This window comes from Myotis daubentonii, chromosome 9, assembly GCF_963259705.1.
Source record: "Myotis daubentonii chromosome 9, mMyoDau2.1, whole genome shotgun sequence".
Lineage (NCBI taxonomy): Eukaryota > Metazoa > Chordata > Mammalia > Chiroptera > Vespertilionidae > Myotis > Myotis daubentonii.
In genome coordinates this window covers 53,088,056-53,102,767 of record NC_081848.1, presented here as the reverse complement: position 1 = coordinate 53,102,767, position 14,712 = coordinate 53,088,056, and the positions used below count along the sequence as shown (strand labels likewise).

General features: G+C 37.7%; 1 protein-coding gene across 2 annotated transcripts in view; it reads right to left on the bottom strand.

Moving 5' to 3' along the window:
* Positions 1 to 468: 468 nt before the first annotated feature.
* PDE3B (phosphodiesterase 3B) overlaps positions 469 to 14,712 on the bottom strand; it is a 153,763-nt gene continuing 139,519 nt past the window's right edge. For both annotated transcript variants that reach the window (XM_059708983.1, XM_059708982.1), the window contains 4 exons: positions 13,804 to 14,007; positions 7,831 to 7,992; positions 4,357 to 4,606; positions 469 to 2,627 (listed from right to left, as the gene is read on the bottom strand). In XM_059708983.1, coding sequence (XP_059564966.1) covers positions 2,419 to 2,627; positions 4,357 to 4,606; positions 7,831 to 7,992; positions 13,804 to 14,007 — 825 coding nt within the window. In that variant the 3' untranslated portion in view covers positions 469 to 2,418. The remainder of the gene's footprint in view (positions 2,628 to 4,356; positions 4,607 to 7,830; positions 7,993 to 13,803; positions 14,008 to 14,712) is intronic.

Genomic DNA, 14,712 nt, shown 5'->3' with positions numbered 1-14,712 from the left:
CTATCAGTGCCACGCTAACTCATAACTCTTCAGTTCTCAGCATAAAAGCCACTTGCCTCTGGAAAGCTGTTCATTGTTATCCACATGCCATTCCCATACATCCTCTAGACGTGCTCACATTAGCCTGGCAACTGTAATAAAGACATTCATCTCTTCTGTAAAGTTTGCTTCCATGAGATGATGCAATCTAGAGAGAGGAAATTTCTGAATTTTTAAGCAATAGCCAGAATTTCCAGGATTCTTGGAAAAATAAGTAGAAAAAGAGAATAGCACCAGCAAAATAAGTGAGACTAGCAGGAAATCATGAAATAACTTAAAAAGGTAGGTTTTTTGTGGAGAAAAATGTGTTGGTAAGCACTGCAAGATTATTTCTACAAGCAATTAAAATAATATCAAATTCATAGTATTTTAATAGAAAAACATGCTCCTTTTAAGAAAACACAAATATACACTAGACCCAATACAAAATTTTAATAAAATAGAAAGTAAGGAAATTTTATTGTTTCATTATGCATACATGCTACATGTGAATTTACACAAATATATGTACTTTGCAATAGCAGGGATATGCAGATGCAAAATGCACCCTGGAGAAAGAGAAGCACAAGATATATATATATTACAAGTGCAAACTCAATAAATTAGTTACAATTTTATTAGGAATGTAGGACCAGTTTACAGATGATGTGGCGATGGTAGCAAAAGTGGCAGAAGGCACTCAGCACTCACCATGTCTAATAAATAAAGCTTAGTGATTCATTAAAAATTAGGATACTCTACGGGATCAAAACATCCAGCAGTTCCGTGGATTTTAAATTGACATCTTTCAGGTAAGCCAACAATTCTAGGTAGGCAAGAAATTCCCTGCTGACATCATTTCTTAAAAGAAATTACCTTGGAAAATTAATGATTTTAATGCCTACAAAAGCTGAATGGATCCAAAATATAACATGGTTTCTATGAATAATAAGAAATATTAGTCTACCATCTTATTCTGCTCTTTATATCTTCAAATTTTATCACAGCTAGGGTACAAGTCTGGACCCTAACAGAAACTAACAAGCTTATAACATTGTAAATATGTTCCATTTTCTTTGCAGTTATCTTAATGTGCAGTGTGCTTTTGCATGAAACGATTTACTAAAATATTTAGATTTGTTATATAAAAATCATATTAGTATTCCCACCATTTACTTGACATCTCAGAAATTCAACTTGCATTGGGCTCTAGAAGTTTTGAGTAGTCACAGGTCATTTCTCTCATGTAATCTTGAGGCAAAAGGAAATTAATAGAAAGATAAACATTAGTTTTACAGTAACTAAACACGTGGCACCTAAGATATAAAAATAAGTACATGTTCCAATTACTTATGCAATGAATGTGTCTTCCAGAGCTCACACTATTTCTTTTGTTCTTTACCTTTGACAGGATAGTCTCATTTGATTTTTTTACATTAAGGCAAAAGACACATCTTTTCCGTGGTTCTAATTAGTCTCATTTTTCTAAGAAAAGAGAAAATAATGCTCCCTTTCATAAAAGGTTAGTATCCATACTAGGAAAAAGTTTTTTTTCTTTTGAAAATATGTGTTGGGATTATATTAATTGAATGTTTAAAAATACTAATCCTGAGCAAGAGTAAAAATGAGAACAGTTTTGACTAAAGAATAAAATTCCTTCATTGTTAAACCTAAACAGCTTTAAAATTCGACCATGGAACATAAAGTCAAAAAGGCTAGAATTCAGACTTCTGATTTCCACGCCAAAGCTGAATACTAAGAACAGAAATAAAACACACACAGTAAATAAGACACAACAGTAAAAGCATCAGAAATTGATGCGTGTGGATTTTGTTAAATATAACAAAGCTCAGTCCTTCGTGGGTAAGTCTAGCTGGGTGAACAGCACTCAACAGCATATGGCACTGAACAGAACCCTTGGGAAGGAGACACTGGATTCCTTTTTAAATAGGCACAGACCCCCCCCCCCCCGCCCCGCCCCAAAACATTCAAATACATAAAGGACACATTTGGAAATACAATATGAATCCAGTTTTCATGAAAGCAAGAAGTTGTGGCCACTTTGGAAACTACAGTAAAAGTTACTTGAACTTTTAGTTCTAGATCTCCCTCCTGAAAAGTTAGTGCTTTCCACCCACAGAGCAGTATCGTGACAGCGTATTCCTACACCAGTGAGGCATTAAGGAAGGGCTTGCGACATGAGTCAGGTGAAGCCAAGCTCTAGGAATAGCTTCCTAGTTTGTGGTGAAAGTGCAAAGAGTGGGACACCGCAGGCACCGCAGGGATCCCCTCACAGTAAGACGGCCTGTCCACGTGGGAACGGTCAGTTCGGAGTCGGCACAGTGAATTCCCAACCCTCAGGCACAGCCCTCGGGATTCTTCATTATGTCTTTGTTTCACTCAAACTGTCTCTCCCTCTTCGTCTGCTTCTTCGATCACCTGAATCTCATCTGTTTGAGGTAAGGAAGGATTCTCCACCTGCAGTTTATTCCCATCAGTTTTACATTTCTCTTCTTCCTCTATCATCTCCTTCCATATCTTGTGGTTTTCAGTGAGGTGATGCATTAGCTGACAAAATATTCGCTGTCTGCCTTTTCTTCTCTCTGGTTCTGTGAAATTAAAAAGTATAGATATTCTAGCCATAGCAATATGATTCAGCCATTCTTTCAATAAATACCTGAGTGCCTATCATATTCTAGGTGCTATCTAAGCACTGGCGTTATAGTAATAAACAATAAGATTGAACCAAGAGGTCACTGGTTTGATTCCCAGTCAGGGCACATGCCCCGGTTATGGCTTGATCCCCGTGCAGGAAGCTGTCGATCCGTGTTTTCTCTCCCATCGATGTTTCTATCTCTCTACCCTCCTTTCCCTTCCTCTCTCTATAAAAATCAATTTAAAAAATGTAATAAACACTGTTAAAAGTAAAGCAGAAAATGAGATTATGGAAGTGTGTGTGTGTGTGTGTGTGTGTGTGTGTGTGTGTAGGGGGGAGATGGCACTGAAATATCAAATGATAAAACCAACCTTTTTAGGATTTTTTAATATATTAAATATCAAAATTTTGTTGAGTAGCCCTGGCCAAGTGGCTCAGTTGGTTGGGCATTGTCAAAAAAAGGTCGCAAGTTCGATTCTTGGTCAGAGGACACATACTTAGGTTGTGGGTTTGATCCCCAGGAGGGATGTGTATGAGAGGCAACCAATCGATCTCTCTCTCACTCTCTCTCTCTCTCTCTCTCTCTCTTTCCCTGTCTTTCTCTAAAAGTGAATGAAAACATATCCTAAGGTGAGGATTAAAAAAATTGGGGTGAGTATAGACTTTCAGAAGCCAGCCAACTTCCCAAGATGATACTCAGATGGTAATGAAAAGATTACTTTTCACTATTCTAATATTAAGACAACTTTGGGGTAATGGTGGATGGGGTTCTTTGTAGTTATCTGTTCTGTATACAGCATGCTTGGAAAACAAAGTAATTAGATATTTAAATTCTACTTTAAAGAGCAAATAACTGACTTCATTTACTGATACAAAGGTAACAAATGTTCCTTTTTCATTTTCTATCTATACTCTTAGCTTTATATAAAAAATGGTGCCCCTACAATTTTATAATTAAAATCTGTAATGCCACAAAACTTGGTTCTCCTCTTAAGTCAGTTTTCCCAACTGCTTTAAAAAATATATATATTTTTATTGATTTCAGAGAGGAAGGTAGAGGGCCAACTGCTTTTTAATATATATTGATTGGTTTCAGAGAGGAAGGAAGGAGAGAGAGAAATGTCAATGATGAGAGAGAATCATCGATCGGCTGCCTCCTGCACAGCCCCCACCAGGGATCGAGCCCACAATCCGGGCATGTACCCTTGACCAGAATCGAACCCAGGACCCTTCAGTTTGATGATCTATCCACTGAGCCAAACCTGCCAGGGCAGTTTTCCCAACTGTTTTGATCCATTTTTAAAGTCTATATGAAGGGCAGAATAACAGGCCAGGAAGGGTGGGGTGCGGTAAAGGAGGACTAGCCAGTAGGACCCACCCACCTCCTCCCTTCTGTCCCGGTGTGGTGACAGTCCTGTCATGCATGCACAGGTACAGCCTGCTGAGGAGCACTGGTTGGAGGACAACACCTCAAGAGATGCTACTTTAGTTACGAGTGCTTGTCATGTGACAGAATTAGCAATGGGTACCCAGCCCACAGTAGGAACTCACAACCTGAACACTTACTTACATTGTAGTTATTCAGGATAAGACTATTGAATCTTTAAAACAAAGATCCAAATCCAGATTAAATGGATATTTTAGTTAAGAACATTGAGTAAATAGTATTGCTAGGTTCTTACTAGGATTTAGCTTGCCTTCTATTTCTTCATCATCTGTATCTAATTCTTCACCATCCTCATCAGAACAGCTTTCAGTGTCATCATCCTCTTCTTCTAGCCACTGGCCCGGGAGCAAACCAGCGGCATCGTAGGAGTTACACAGGGGACCCACAATGTGGGTGATGAAGGACTCTTGAAGCTTGGCTAGTTGAGGAGAAGAACGATCCATGAAGGGACTGATGGGCAAACCAAGATTTGCTTCTTCATCTCCCTGATCATTTTAAAGAGAAAAGTACATTTTTAACTGTTAAGAGAACAATTACTAAGCTTTGCTGTTAAATTATCTTGAGGGTGTTTTTTTTAATATATTTTATTGATTTTTTACAGAGAGGAAGGGAGAGAGATAGAGAATTAGAAACATCGATGAGAGAGGAACATCGATCAGCTGCCTCCTGCACATCTCCCACTGGGGATGTGCCCGCAACCCAGGTACATGCCCTTGGCCGGAATCGAACCTGGGACCTTTCAGTCCGCAAGCCGACACTCTATCCACCGAGCCAAACCGGTTTTGGCGAGGGTGTTTTTTTTAAATAAGCATAGTCTACATAAAAATAATTTTTACAAAAAGTGCCAATGAATCTAATTATTTCTCTATCGTTTCAACTGTATTTCTCTAATATTTGAGAAATCCTAAACAAAACTTTATTCTCACACTTAGTTAATTGATACCCAGTAAACAAGAAAAAAATACGTTTTTTTAAAATAAGTATTAGCAAATTTACTAACAACCTGCAAAATTCCTTAGTGTCAAATACAGATTTTCTTTGTCCTAGGTCAGTGATGGCGAACCTTTTGAGCTCGGGGTGTCAGCATTTTGAAAAACCCTAACTTAACCCTGGTGCCGTGTCACATAGAGAAATTTTTTGATATTTGCAACCATAGTAAAACAAAGAATTATATTTTTGATATTTTATATATTTAAATGCCATTTAAAGAAAAATCAACCAAAAAAAATGAGTTCGCGTGTCACCTCTGACACGCGTGTCATAGGTTCGCCATCACTGTCCTAGGTGGAGACTATAAATGGAAACACTTGTTGTAGCGGTACTGCAAACGTACAGAGTTTTGCAAATGCTTTTCAACACTCCTCCCCTTTTGTAATAGCAGAACCCTCCCATGAATGTAAATAAAAAAGCCTAATATGTAAAACAGAAAGAAGTAGAGCTACTGTGGTTGAGGTGAGGATTCTGGGCTCAGAGCCCCAATTGCTTGCCCTGAGATACCCTCTCACTGTGGCCTCTAGGGTCTGGAGAGCACAGTATAAGATCAGACATACCTAGCTTTAAAACCTGCTTTTGCCACCTATTACCTAGAGGGTGTTGGGCAAGCTCGATGTTCAATTCATGTGTAACATTTTAAGAATCTATTTTACAGGGTTGCTATGGGGAATGAATACTTTCCATAATGCACAAATGCTGCAGGCAAGATGAGTCATAGATCCTTATGAAACTGTCGCAATGATGAACTGTCCTGTGACTTAAATCTTCTATGACTAAGAAAACTATTAATGGTTGTTTTTTTTAAAACCAGTTGAGGTTGCCCACAGGATTCTACAATTTCATAGGTTTAATAATTTTTTGTGTGTGTCTAAGTTTGGCTTTTCTAAGCCCATGGCACTTAGATATAGGAATGTAAAGCTAGTATAACTACAATGATAAAAAGATGGGTAAGGTTAGAATTTTGCCGCCATATCTCAAAGATGTTTAGTAGCATAGCTAGAATGAGAGGAAATGTAATAGTTTTGATGAGTGTAAACTAGAACTTTCATACAGATTAGTGCATTAACCTTCACCACAATTCTATGGCAGGGTGTTATTTTTTCTCCTTTGGCATATGAATAATGAAACCTGGAAAATTTAAGTGATACTGTCTGAAATATGTGATTTTTAGTGAAAGATCAGGAATTATAATTACTAACATTTATGGAGCACTTATGTGTCAGGGACTTTTCTAAGACTTTAAATATTACGGTTGTTGTGAGGATTAAATAAATTATGTGGTAGGTGCCATCAACATTCCTGTTTTATAAATGGGGAAACTGAGGCAGAGAGGTTAAGGTCACACTGCTGGTAAGGAAAAGGAACCAGGATTCAACCTCAGGCATGGCTTTAAGTTTGTTCAATAAGAATTAATTCTATATACTTTAAAAATAATTATATTGTAAACTGGGTTGAAATGAACTTTTCAAATGTGGTGTTTTTTTTTTCAATGAAATTAGTGAGTTTTCTAAATCTGGCATATATTAATACTTTCTAATTACCTCTGTACAGATGGCATTTTCCTTAGCATTAAATTCTTTTGAAACAGGCTTCCGTTATCTTCAAGAATGAATATGGGACTATGCAAACTGATTACTACAGGTTAGGCAAATATTTATAACCTTATATTACCCAAAAGTACAAATAATTTAGTTCAAGTATATCAGAATAGTAAAATAGTAATTCCGTGATTACACAGTATAGAATATTTTAACCTATGAACAGCAGAGTACACATTGTGTTGGGACCGTTAGCTAAGGTGGCTGAAAGACATTGCACGTGTATTGGTCATTTGATACAATCTGGGTGTGACAGGTACAACAGGTAACTGTGCATGCTTTAGAGACTCCACTTCATCACTCCTGCTAGAGTTGCAACTCATGGTAAGAAAGCCGCACAGAGGCCTCACATGGTAAAGATATTGATTTTTTTTCTGGTTATTAGGGTTAGTTAAGGATTCCCAAGGAATGTAATTCAAAAGTCAAGAAGATGTGTTTGATGTTTTGGAGATAATGAAATATTAGGCTTGTGGGGAAATCAGTACACTCCTACATTGTAGAGAGCCTCAAAATTGAACCTCAAAAAATGGTAAAGATTCTGCAAAGTGGTAGGATTAGTTTTCAAGACAAGAGTTTAAAACACATGAGAAAAGACCATGTTTATATCTTTGAATCCTTGAAAACCATTAAGATCTACTTTGTCCCCTTTTCTAGCTCTCTCATTTCTTATCCTCTGCCAGGACTTTTACCCAGTGATGTTTCTAAGACAATCTTTTTATAGCAGAGTTGAAGATGGTTGATAGTCTTTAAATATAATCTAAGTATAACCTGAATCAGTTAAAAACAACTTCATTTAGAAATAAATTATCAGAGGCTATTGGTTCTCAGGGTTGAAAGGGACCTTGGATCATAATGTAGTCTGTCCTTACCGCTATACTCAAGTACATTCAACCCACTTTAGATAGGCGATAAGCTTTTTTTTTTTTTAATATCAGCAGTAAAGGCAAAAAGAGCAGAGAATATACTAAGACCAGAGCAAATGAAACTATTTCTAACTATCCTTAGTCAAAGCAATTCAGATTTCAAACACTGAATGTAGCTTCCCAAATCCCAAAAGGTAGTTAGTGTCTTCAGATGGCAGCTATTAAAAATCTCACCAATCTCATGTTTCAACTCACCTGCTCATAAAATTCATTGACAATGCCTTCTGTCCATTTCAAATGCAAGTTCCGAACTTTTGCTGGGCCATTGATATCTGCCAGTTTGATGCACACCTGGCATACTAAGAGGCGGTCATTTTCATTACTCCATTCTATACCATTACTATTTACATCATTGGCCTGTTTTGGAAAAACAGAATTATTTTAGGTTCTGAGGGCACAGGAGTTTTGTTGTTTCTACCAAATTACCTTAAAATTTTCCTACCCAACTGACAGGCAGGAATTTCAGTTAATGCTGCTTTTAATCTATTTGTGCCATAATATGGACATCTATGGTTAAGTTTCCCTTGAATTTAAAGTGTTATTATAATTTTGTTTCAATAGAAGCAGAGACTAAAAAAACATAACCAACCATGGGTTTCCATGTTTGTGATTACCACAGAGGATTACAATTTGTGTGTGTGTGTATACACATAACATTAATATGTAATATAATATATAAGTATATATATATGCAAAACATCAATAAATCATATAGAATTGTAACTCTGTACCGCAAAAAAAGAAAATATTTAAGTATCTAAGGAGAAGTTGGCTCTAGCTGTGAAAGACACATGTGATATGGTTTAAAGAAGCTGAGATCTATGGTTTAAAATCCTGACTCAGAAGGACTTGCTAATTTATTGTGTGATACTGAAAATATTGTTGAATCTCCTGGAGTCCTCTTCATCTAGAGCAGCGGTTCTCAACCTGTGAGTCGCGACCCCTTTGGGGGTCAAACGACCCTTTCACAGGGTCGCCTAAGACCAATATATAATTACATATTGTTTTTGTGATTAATCACTATGCTTTAATTATGTTCAATTTGTAACAATGAAAATACATCCTGCATATCAGATATTTACATTACGATTCATAACAGTAGCAAAATTACAGTTATGAAGTAGCAATGAAAATAATTTTATGGTTGGTGGTCACCACAACATGAGGAACTGTATTAAAGGGTCATGGCATTAGGAAGGTTGAGAACCACTGATCTAGAGGATAGAAAAAGCAATATCAAGCTAGCCGAATAGCCATGGAGATTATTAACAAATGAAAAATCCATAATTCATAGTAAATGCTAACATCGCTATTTAAATAAATGGTAATTATCATTATAAGGCAAATTACTATGCCTTTTTTAATAACCCAAATTTCCTTTTGTGAAAAATGAAGTGAATGGGCCAGATCAGTGAGTTTTGAATAGTGTGATGGTAGTTTTTTGGCACCAAACCCTTTTGTCAAAGGAAAATTTACACAGACCACCACTACAGAAAAAGTAGTAAAGGAGAACTCTTGATCGGAGCTCTGGACCTCCTACAGTTTCTTGTGGCGCCTTTCTGAGAGACTTTGGAATAGAAGTCTCTGGGAAACACAGATTTCAAAGTACTTAGTTAGGTAATCTTTCGCCTGTAAAAATATCACTGCAAACACATAATCAGAGCAGTGTATCAACCAATACTAAAGCTAATACAAATGTTAAGAGGCAAAAAGTAGGATGATCATGTGTAATTACAACAGTAAAGTAAGGGATACACACAAACACATACACTAAAGAAGTAAAAAATAATGACAAACATAAATGTGAAGGGGGTGAGTAAAAATGGTCGTGATTTTAGAACTTAGGTAACGATCAGCTTAAAATAGACTGCCATAAACATAGCCTGGTATATATGAAGCACATGGTAACCACAAAACAAAAATCTACAAGAGGTATACAAGAAAAAAAGGGAAAGGAATCCAAACACAACACTACAGAAAGTCATCAGCATGCAAGAGAGTAGGAAAGGGACAGAGAACCATGAAAACAATCAGAAAACAATAAAATGGCAATAACTACATAACTATCAATAATTACTTTAAATGCTGATGGATTAAATGCTCCAATCAAAAGGTGAATGGATAAAAAAAAGTAGTACAGATAATACAACGGAATATTACTCAGCCATCATAAGAACGAAAACTTGTCATCTGCCACAATATGAATGAACCTAAAGGCTGTTATGCTAAGTGAAATAAGTCAGACAGAGAAAGACAAATACCATATGATTTAAATTATATGTGGAATCTAAAAAGCAAAAGAACAAATCAAAAACAAACTTACAGATATAGAGAACAAACTGAGGGTGGCCAGAAGAAAGAGGGCTAGGTGTAAAAAGTGAAGGGACTAAGAAGTACAAATTAGTAGTTACAGGATAGTCACAGGGATGTAAAGTACAGCATAGGGAATGTAGTCAATAATATTGTCATAACTATGCATGGTGTCAGGTAGGTGCAAGACTATGGGGGATCACTTCACAAGTTATATAAATACCTAATCGCTGTGTTGCACACCTGAAACTAATATTGAATGCCATCACTATAAATAAAATGGTTCTAAAAAGAGAGAGAGAGAGAGGAGTGTGTTTGGAGGACTTTGGCCTAAGAGAGTCTTTTTCTAATTATGAGTTATGAAACAAATATTCATTCACTAGGCCAGTTTGGAGATGTGCCAGAAGGAAACTGAAAAACTCTAACCAAGACTAGAAAGTGTCTGTGGTGCAGATGGCATGGAGTGGTATGAAGGAAACTGACCTGGGCAGCAGGACCCCTGATGAGAGGCACTTGCAGTATTGAGATTAACTGGTGGTGTGACCACAGAAGAAGTTTTTGAGAACTATGACTCAGTTTTCCTACTTGTAAAATGAGTGAGTAATCTATAGGGTCCTTCCTGGATCCACACTTCACGGTGAAGACCCAGCAAAGGCAAAATAAAGGTGCTATCCCCTCCGCCCCTTCCCCCAAATGCTGTTCAAGGACCATGTTCCGTTGCTGTGACATGGGGAGAAATAGGGGTTCAAATAACCCAATAGATGCTGTCAGAGGCCAAGACTTCCCTTTTGCTCTGGCTTTGACTATTGCATCAAAAACCCAGGTAGAAAAACATGCCCTTCTTTCCCGGTGGGAACTCCAGCTCAAATCCCACTTGCTTTATGACAAAACTAAAGTGACATCACTACTAAAATTATGATGACTATGCTACTACATACAATAAGTAAAACCTAATGAACACTTACTATTCTGGGCTCCTTTCTAAGTACTTGCATAACTCATGTATCCCCTCCATAACTTCCTTTTTTAAAAAATATTTTTTTATTATTTTTAGAGAGAAAGGGAGAGAGAGAAATAGAAACATTGATAAGAGAGAGTCATTGATCAGCTGTCTTGTGCACACCCCTCACTGGGGATCAAGCTGCAACCTGGGCATGAGCCCTGACTGGGAATGGAACTGGAAACCTCTTGGTGCATGGGATGCTGTTCAATCCACTGAGCCACACTGGCTGGTCCTCTCCATAACTTTCATCTTTATTTTCACAAATGAGGAAACCAAGGCATAAAAAGCTTGGGTGACTTGAGTTAGGTCTTACTAGTTAGTAAGCTGTGGGGCTGCCACTTGAACCTTAACAGGCAACTGCTGTCAGTGCTGCTCTGGCACCACCTCTTACACGCTACTTGGTCACATCTCTTTTTATTGTCCTGTCATATTACTCCTTTGCTTAAACTCTTCAATAGCTCCACATCCCCTCAACTACAAGATAAAATCAGCCCTCCAAGAACTGTCCCTGGCCACCCTGCCCGGTCTCACATTGCTCCCCTGGCTACTGCACTGAGGCTCCAGACAGGAGGAGTCATTTGCCTTCTCTGAGTGGACCATGATTCCTCCCTCGCTGTTTCTTTTGCCCAGTAACCAGCTCACGTCCATGTCATCTGGCAAAAGTCCTGACCAGATTTCAGGTCTTGCCCAGGGTGAACACTCTACGTGGACACTTCTGACTCTTCCAGGCAGGAGGAGGCACTCCCTGCTAAGTTCCTCCACATTCTGTTTGCACATCTCTCTATCCTAGGTCTGAGCACATGGCAGCAGAACTGCCTGCTCACACCTGTCTGTTTCCCCATTAAACTGGAAGTATTATGGCATCTTATTTATTATGGTGTTCCCAGTGCCCAGCACACAGTGGGCTTTTCCATAAATATTTGTTGGGATATTTATTGCTAGGTAACTTAGATTTGTATGTCTTCCCAAGACAAAATTTAGATCCTAAATCCTTGGAAGACAAGGATGACTCCTCCCCTAGGGTAGATGTCCCAGGGCTGGCAGCATTGCTGGTGCTAAGTAAGTATTTGTCTGGTAATTGGATAAATCAACAAATACTTCCCAGAAAAGCTCTGACATGAAATGAGTAAAAAGGAAATCTTGATCCATTTATCAGAAGAAACATTTTTTTGGACATTATGCACAGAAATAACCAGTGGGGCTGAAAATAGTAGATGGTGAGCATAGCTTTCAAATTAGGAAAACACACTTGATAATAATATAAGATTTATTGATATTTTGTTCAATGAGAAATCTGTCTCCAATTTTTTTTTCTTGAAGTTGAACTGTTTATATTAAACCAAAACTACTTAATGCATCAATGCCATTGACCGACCTTTACACTAAACTCCAAGAAAGAAAAGGCTCCCAATAGACCATTAAAACAAGCTTTTTCCTTTGTTATTTGTTTTCTCTTTGTCTGATTATATGCCAATAGTTTTATAGTTCTACAGACTGCAAGGTAATGAGACTTCTGACCCTGAGAAAGTAATTTTCATTTGACAGGTATAAATCTTGCAAAGTATTACTAAACCACAGAGGCATGTTTGAACAATGACAGATTCCCTTGTTACTTTTTTTTAAAGGAAATTGTTGGTTTAGGAAATTCCAACCCTAGGAAGCATTCTTTGTGTAAGAAGATGCTGAATAATAAACCTACTTTACAAGCATGTGTGCTTTCAATGGCAGGAAATGAAGAGTAAATAGCACAGAAGTGAGGCCAGTAATGGGAAAACATCTAAGTTAAAAAATAACTTTTATAGGGTACAGTTGGTTGGATCATCATCCCTTACAGTCCAGTGGTTCTCAACCTTCTGGCCCTTTAAATACAGTTCCTCATGTTGTGGCCCAACCATAAAATTATTTTCGTTGCTACTTCATAACTGTAATGTTGCTACTGTTATGAATCATAATGTAAATATCTGATATGCAGGATGGTCTTAGGCGACCCCTGTGAAAGGGTCGTTCTATCGCCAAAGGGGTCGCGACCCACAGGTCGAGACTCACTGCTGCCTTACACAGTAAAGTTGTGGGTTCAATCCCGTTATGGCACATACCTGAGTTTCGGGTTCTATCCCAAGTCAATAGGGGAGCTGGGTGTATACAGGAGGCAACACATGATGTCTATCTGTCTCTCTCCCTCCCTCCTTCTTTTCCCCCTCTTCCTCTTTAAAATCAATAAGCATATCCTTAGGTGAAGATTTTTTTAAATGAGAAGAAAACAATAGATTCCTGCCAGCAAAAGAAGGGGCATCCTTCAGGAATCTAAAGCAGTGGTTTTCAACACTTTTTCACCCCAAATGTCTGGGGCATAGAACACGCTGATTAGTACCACTATCCCACGAGGACAGGGACTCCTACCTCTTCGTTCCTTATTATTCTCAAGTAGAAGAGTGGTGAATACTCTCCCACACCAGCCAAAGACTAATATAAAGAAGGTGTAATAGGTGTGGTGTAGTAGACATGACTGGCTTCCGTGAAGTCCATCTTTAATTTCATAAAAGGCCTTCCTTGGCACAGTGCACAACTTCCTCAAATCTGCCCCTAAAAACTTTGGACATAACTGATTTGTCACCGTGTGAAAGTTACAGTCTGTGTTGGAGAGGAAATGTAGTGATCAATAGTATTTTAGAATGTGTTATAATAATAAAAATACTGTTTTAAAATACTGGAATATGTAATATCTTACAGTAGATATTTATCATGACTTCGTGAACAATATTAATTCTAACTTAATATTAAATAATACTTCCATTTAGTAACACTGACAATAATGGTTTCCATTTTTGATACCAGGCATAAGTTACATAACAAACCTTGGCATTGAATTCAGCAAGGAAATCAAAATGCTTCTTAAGGTCTGTGGCAAGAATTGCTTCAATGACTAAAAAACGAAAGCGCTTGAATTCCACATGATCAAGATTAAGAAGGAAGTTGAATTCTGGGCTAGAAAGATACAGGCTCCAAGCTGATGCAGCGTGATGATTCTCCAGAACAGATCTGTCGTTGTATAAAACTGCCTAAAAAGAAATAAGAAAAATGAGGTAGGCATCTTAAAGATATTAAACTTTTAATAATAAACAGAGTTAGGATCAGATTGGAAGAATACAGTGAGTAACAGCTCTATGCCATTGGTATTTTAATTCTGTGAAGGGTTGTGATACTTTATAAATGAGTGGACCAAAGTACAAGGTAAGGTACACCTTTCCTGCATGCTCAGCTAGTCAGTGAAAGGGCAATTGGTTTTCCAAGTTCATCATCTTTGCAAATCCCATGCTGCCTTCCAAGAGATGGAAAGTTGGTGTTTAAAGTCTACTTCATGAAACCAGTAAACCCTCTCAGATAAAGCTTAGTCCTTAGGGATATAGAATAGGCTTGGGATACATTTCTTCAGCTAGCATGGAATCAAGCGTGGTGGCAACAGAAAAGAAGCAGGAGTACAGTCGGGCCTAGGCTGAGGCAGGCCCAGTGTCTGAGAAGGACACATCCTACACTTCCAACTTGTCGCAGTGGCTGGGAATAAGAAGTATGAAACAGGTAAAAGCACAAATCCTTTGGTTCAAGTGGTATGGCACCATTCACTTTTTCTCCGCCTCTTCCTCCTCTAAAAATTAAGCAATTTTTAAAATCATTAAGCATAGTAATTTAAAAAAAGATTTTAACAAAACATTTTATTGTGGAATATAACATGTATGCAAAAATGCTAAAACTTGAATAGCACAGTT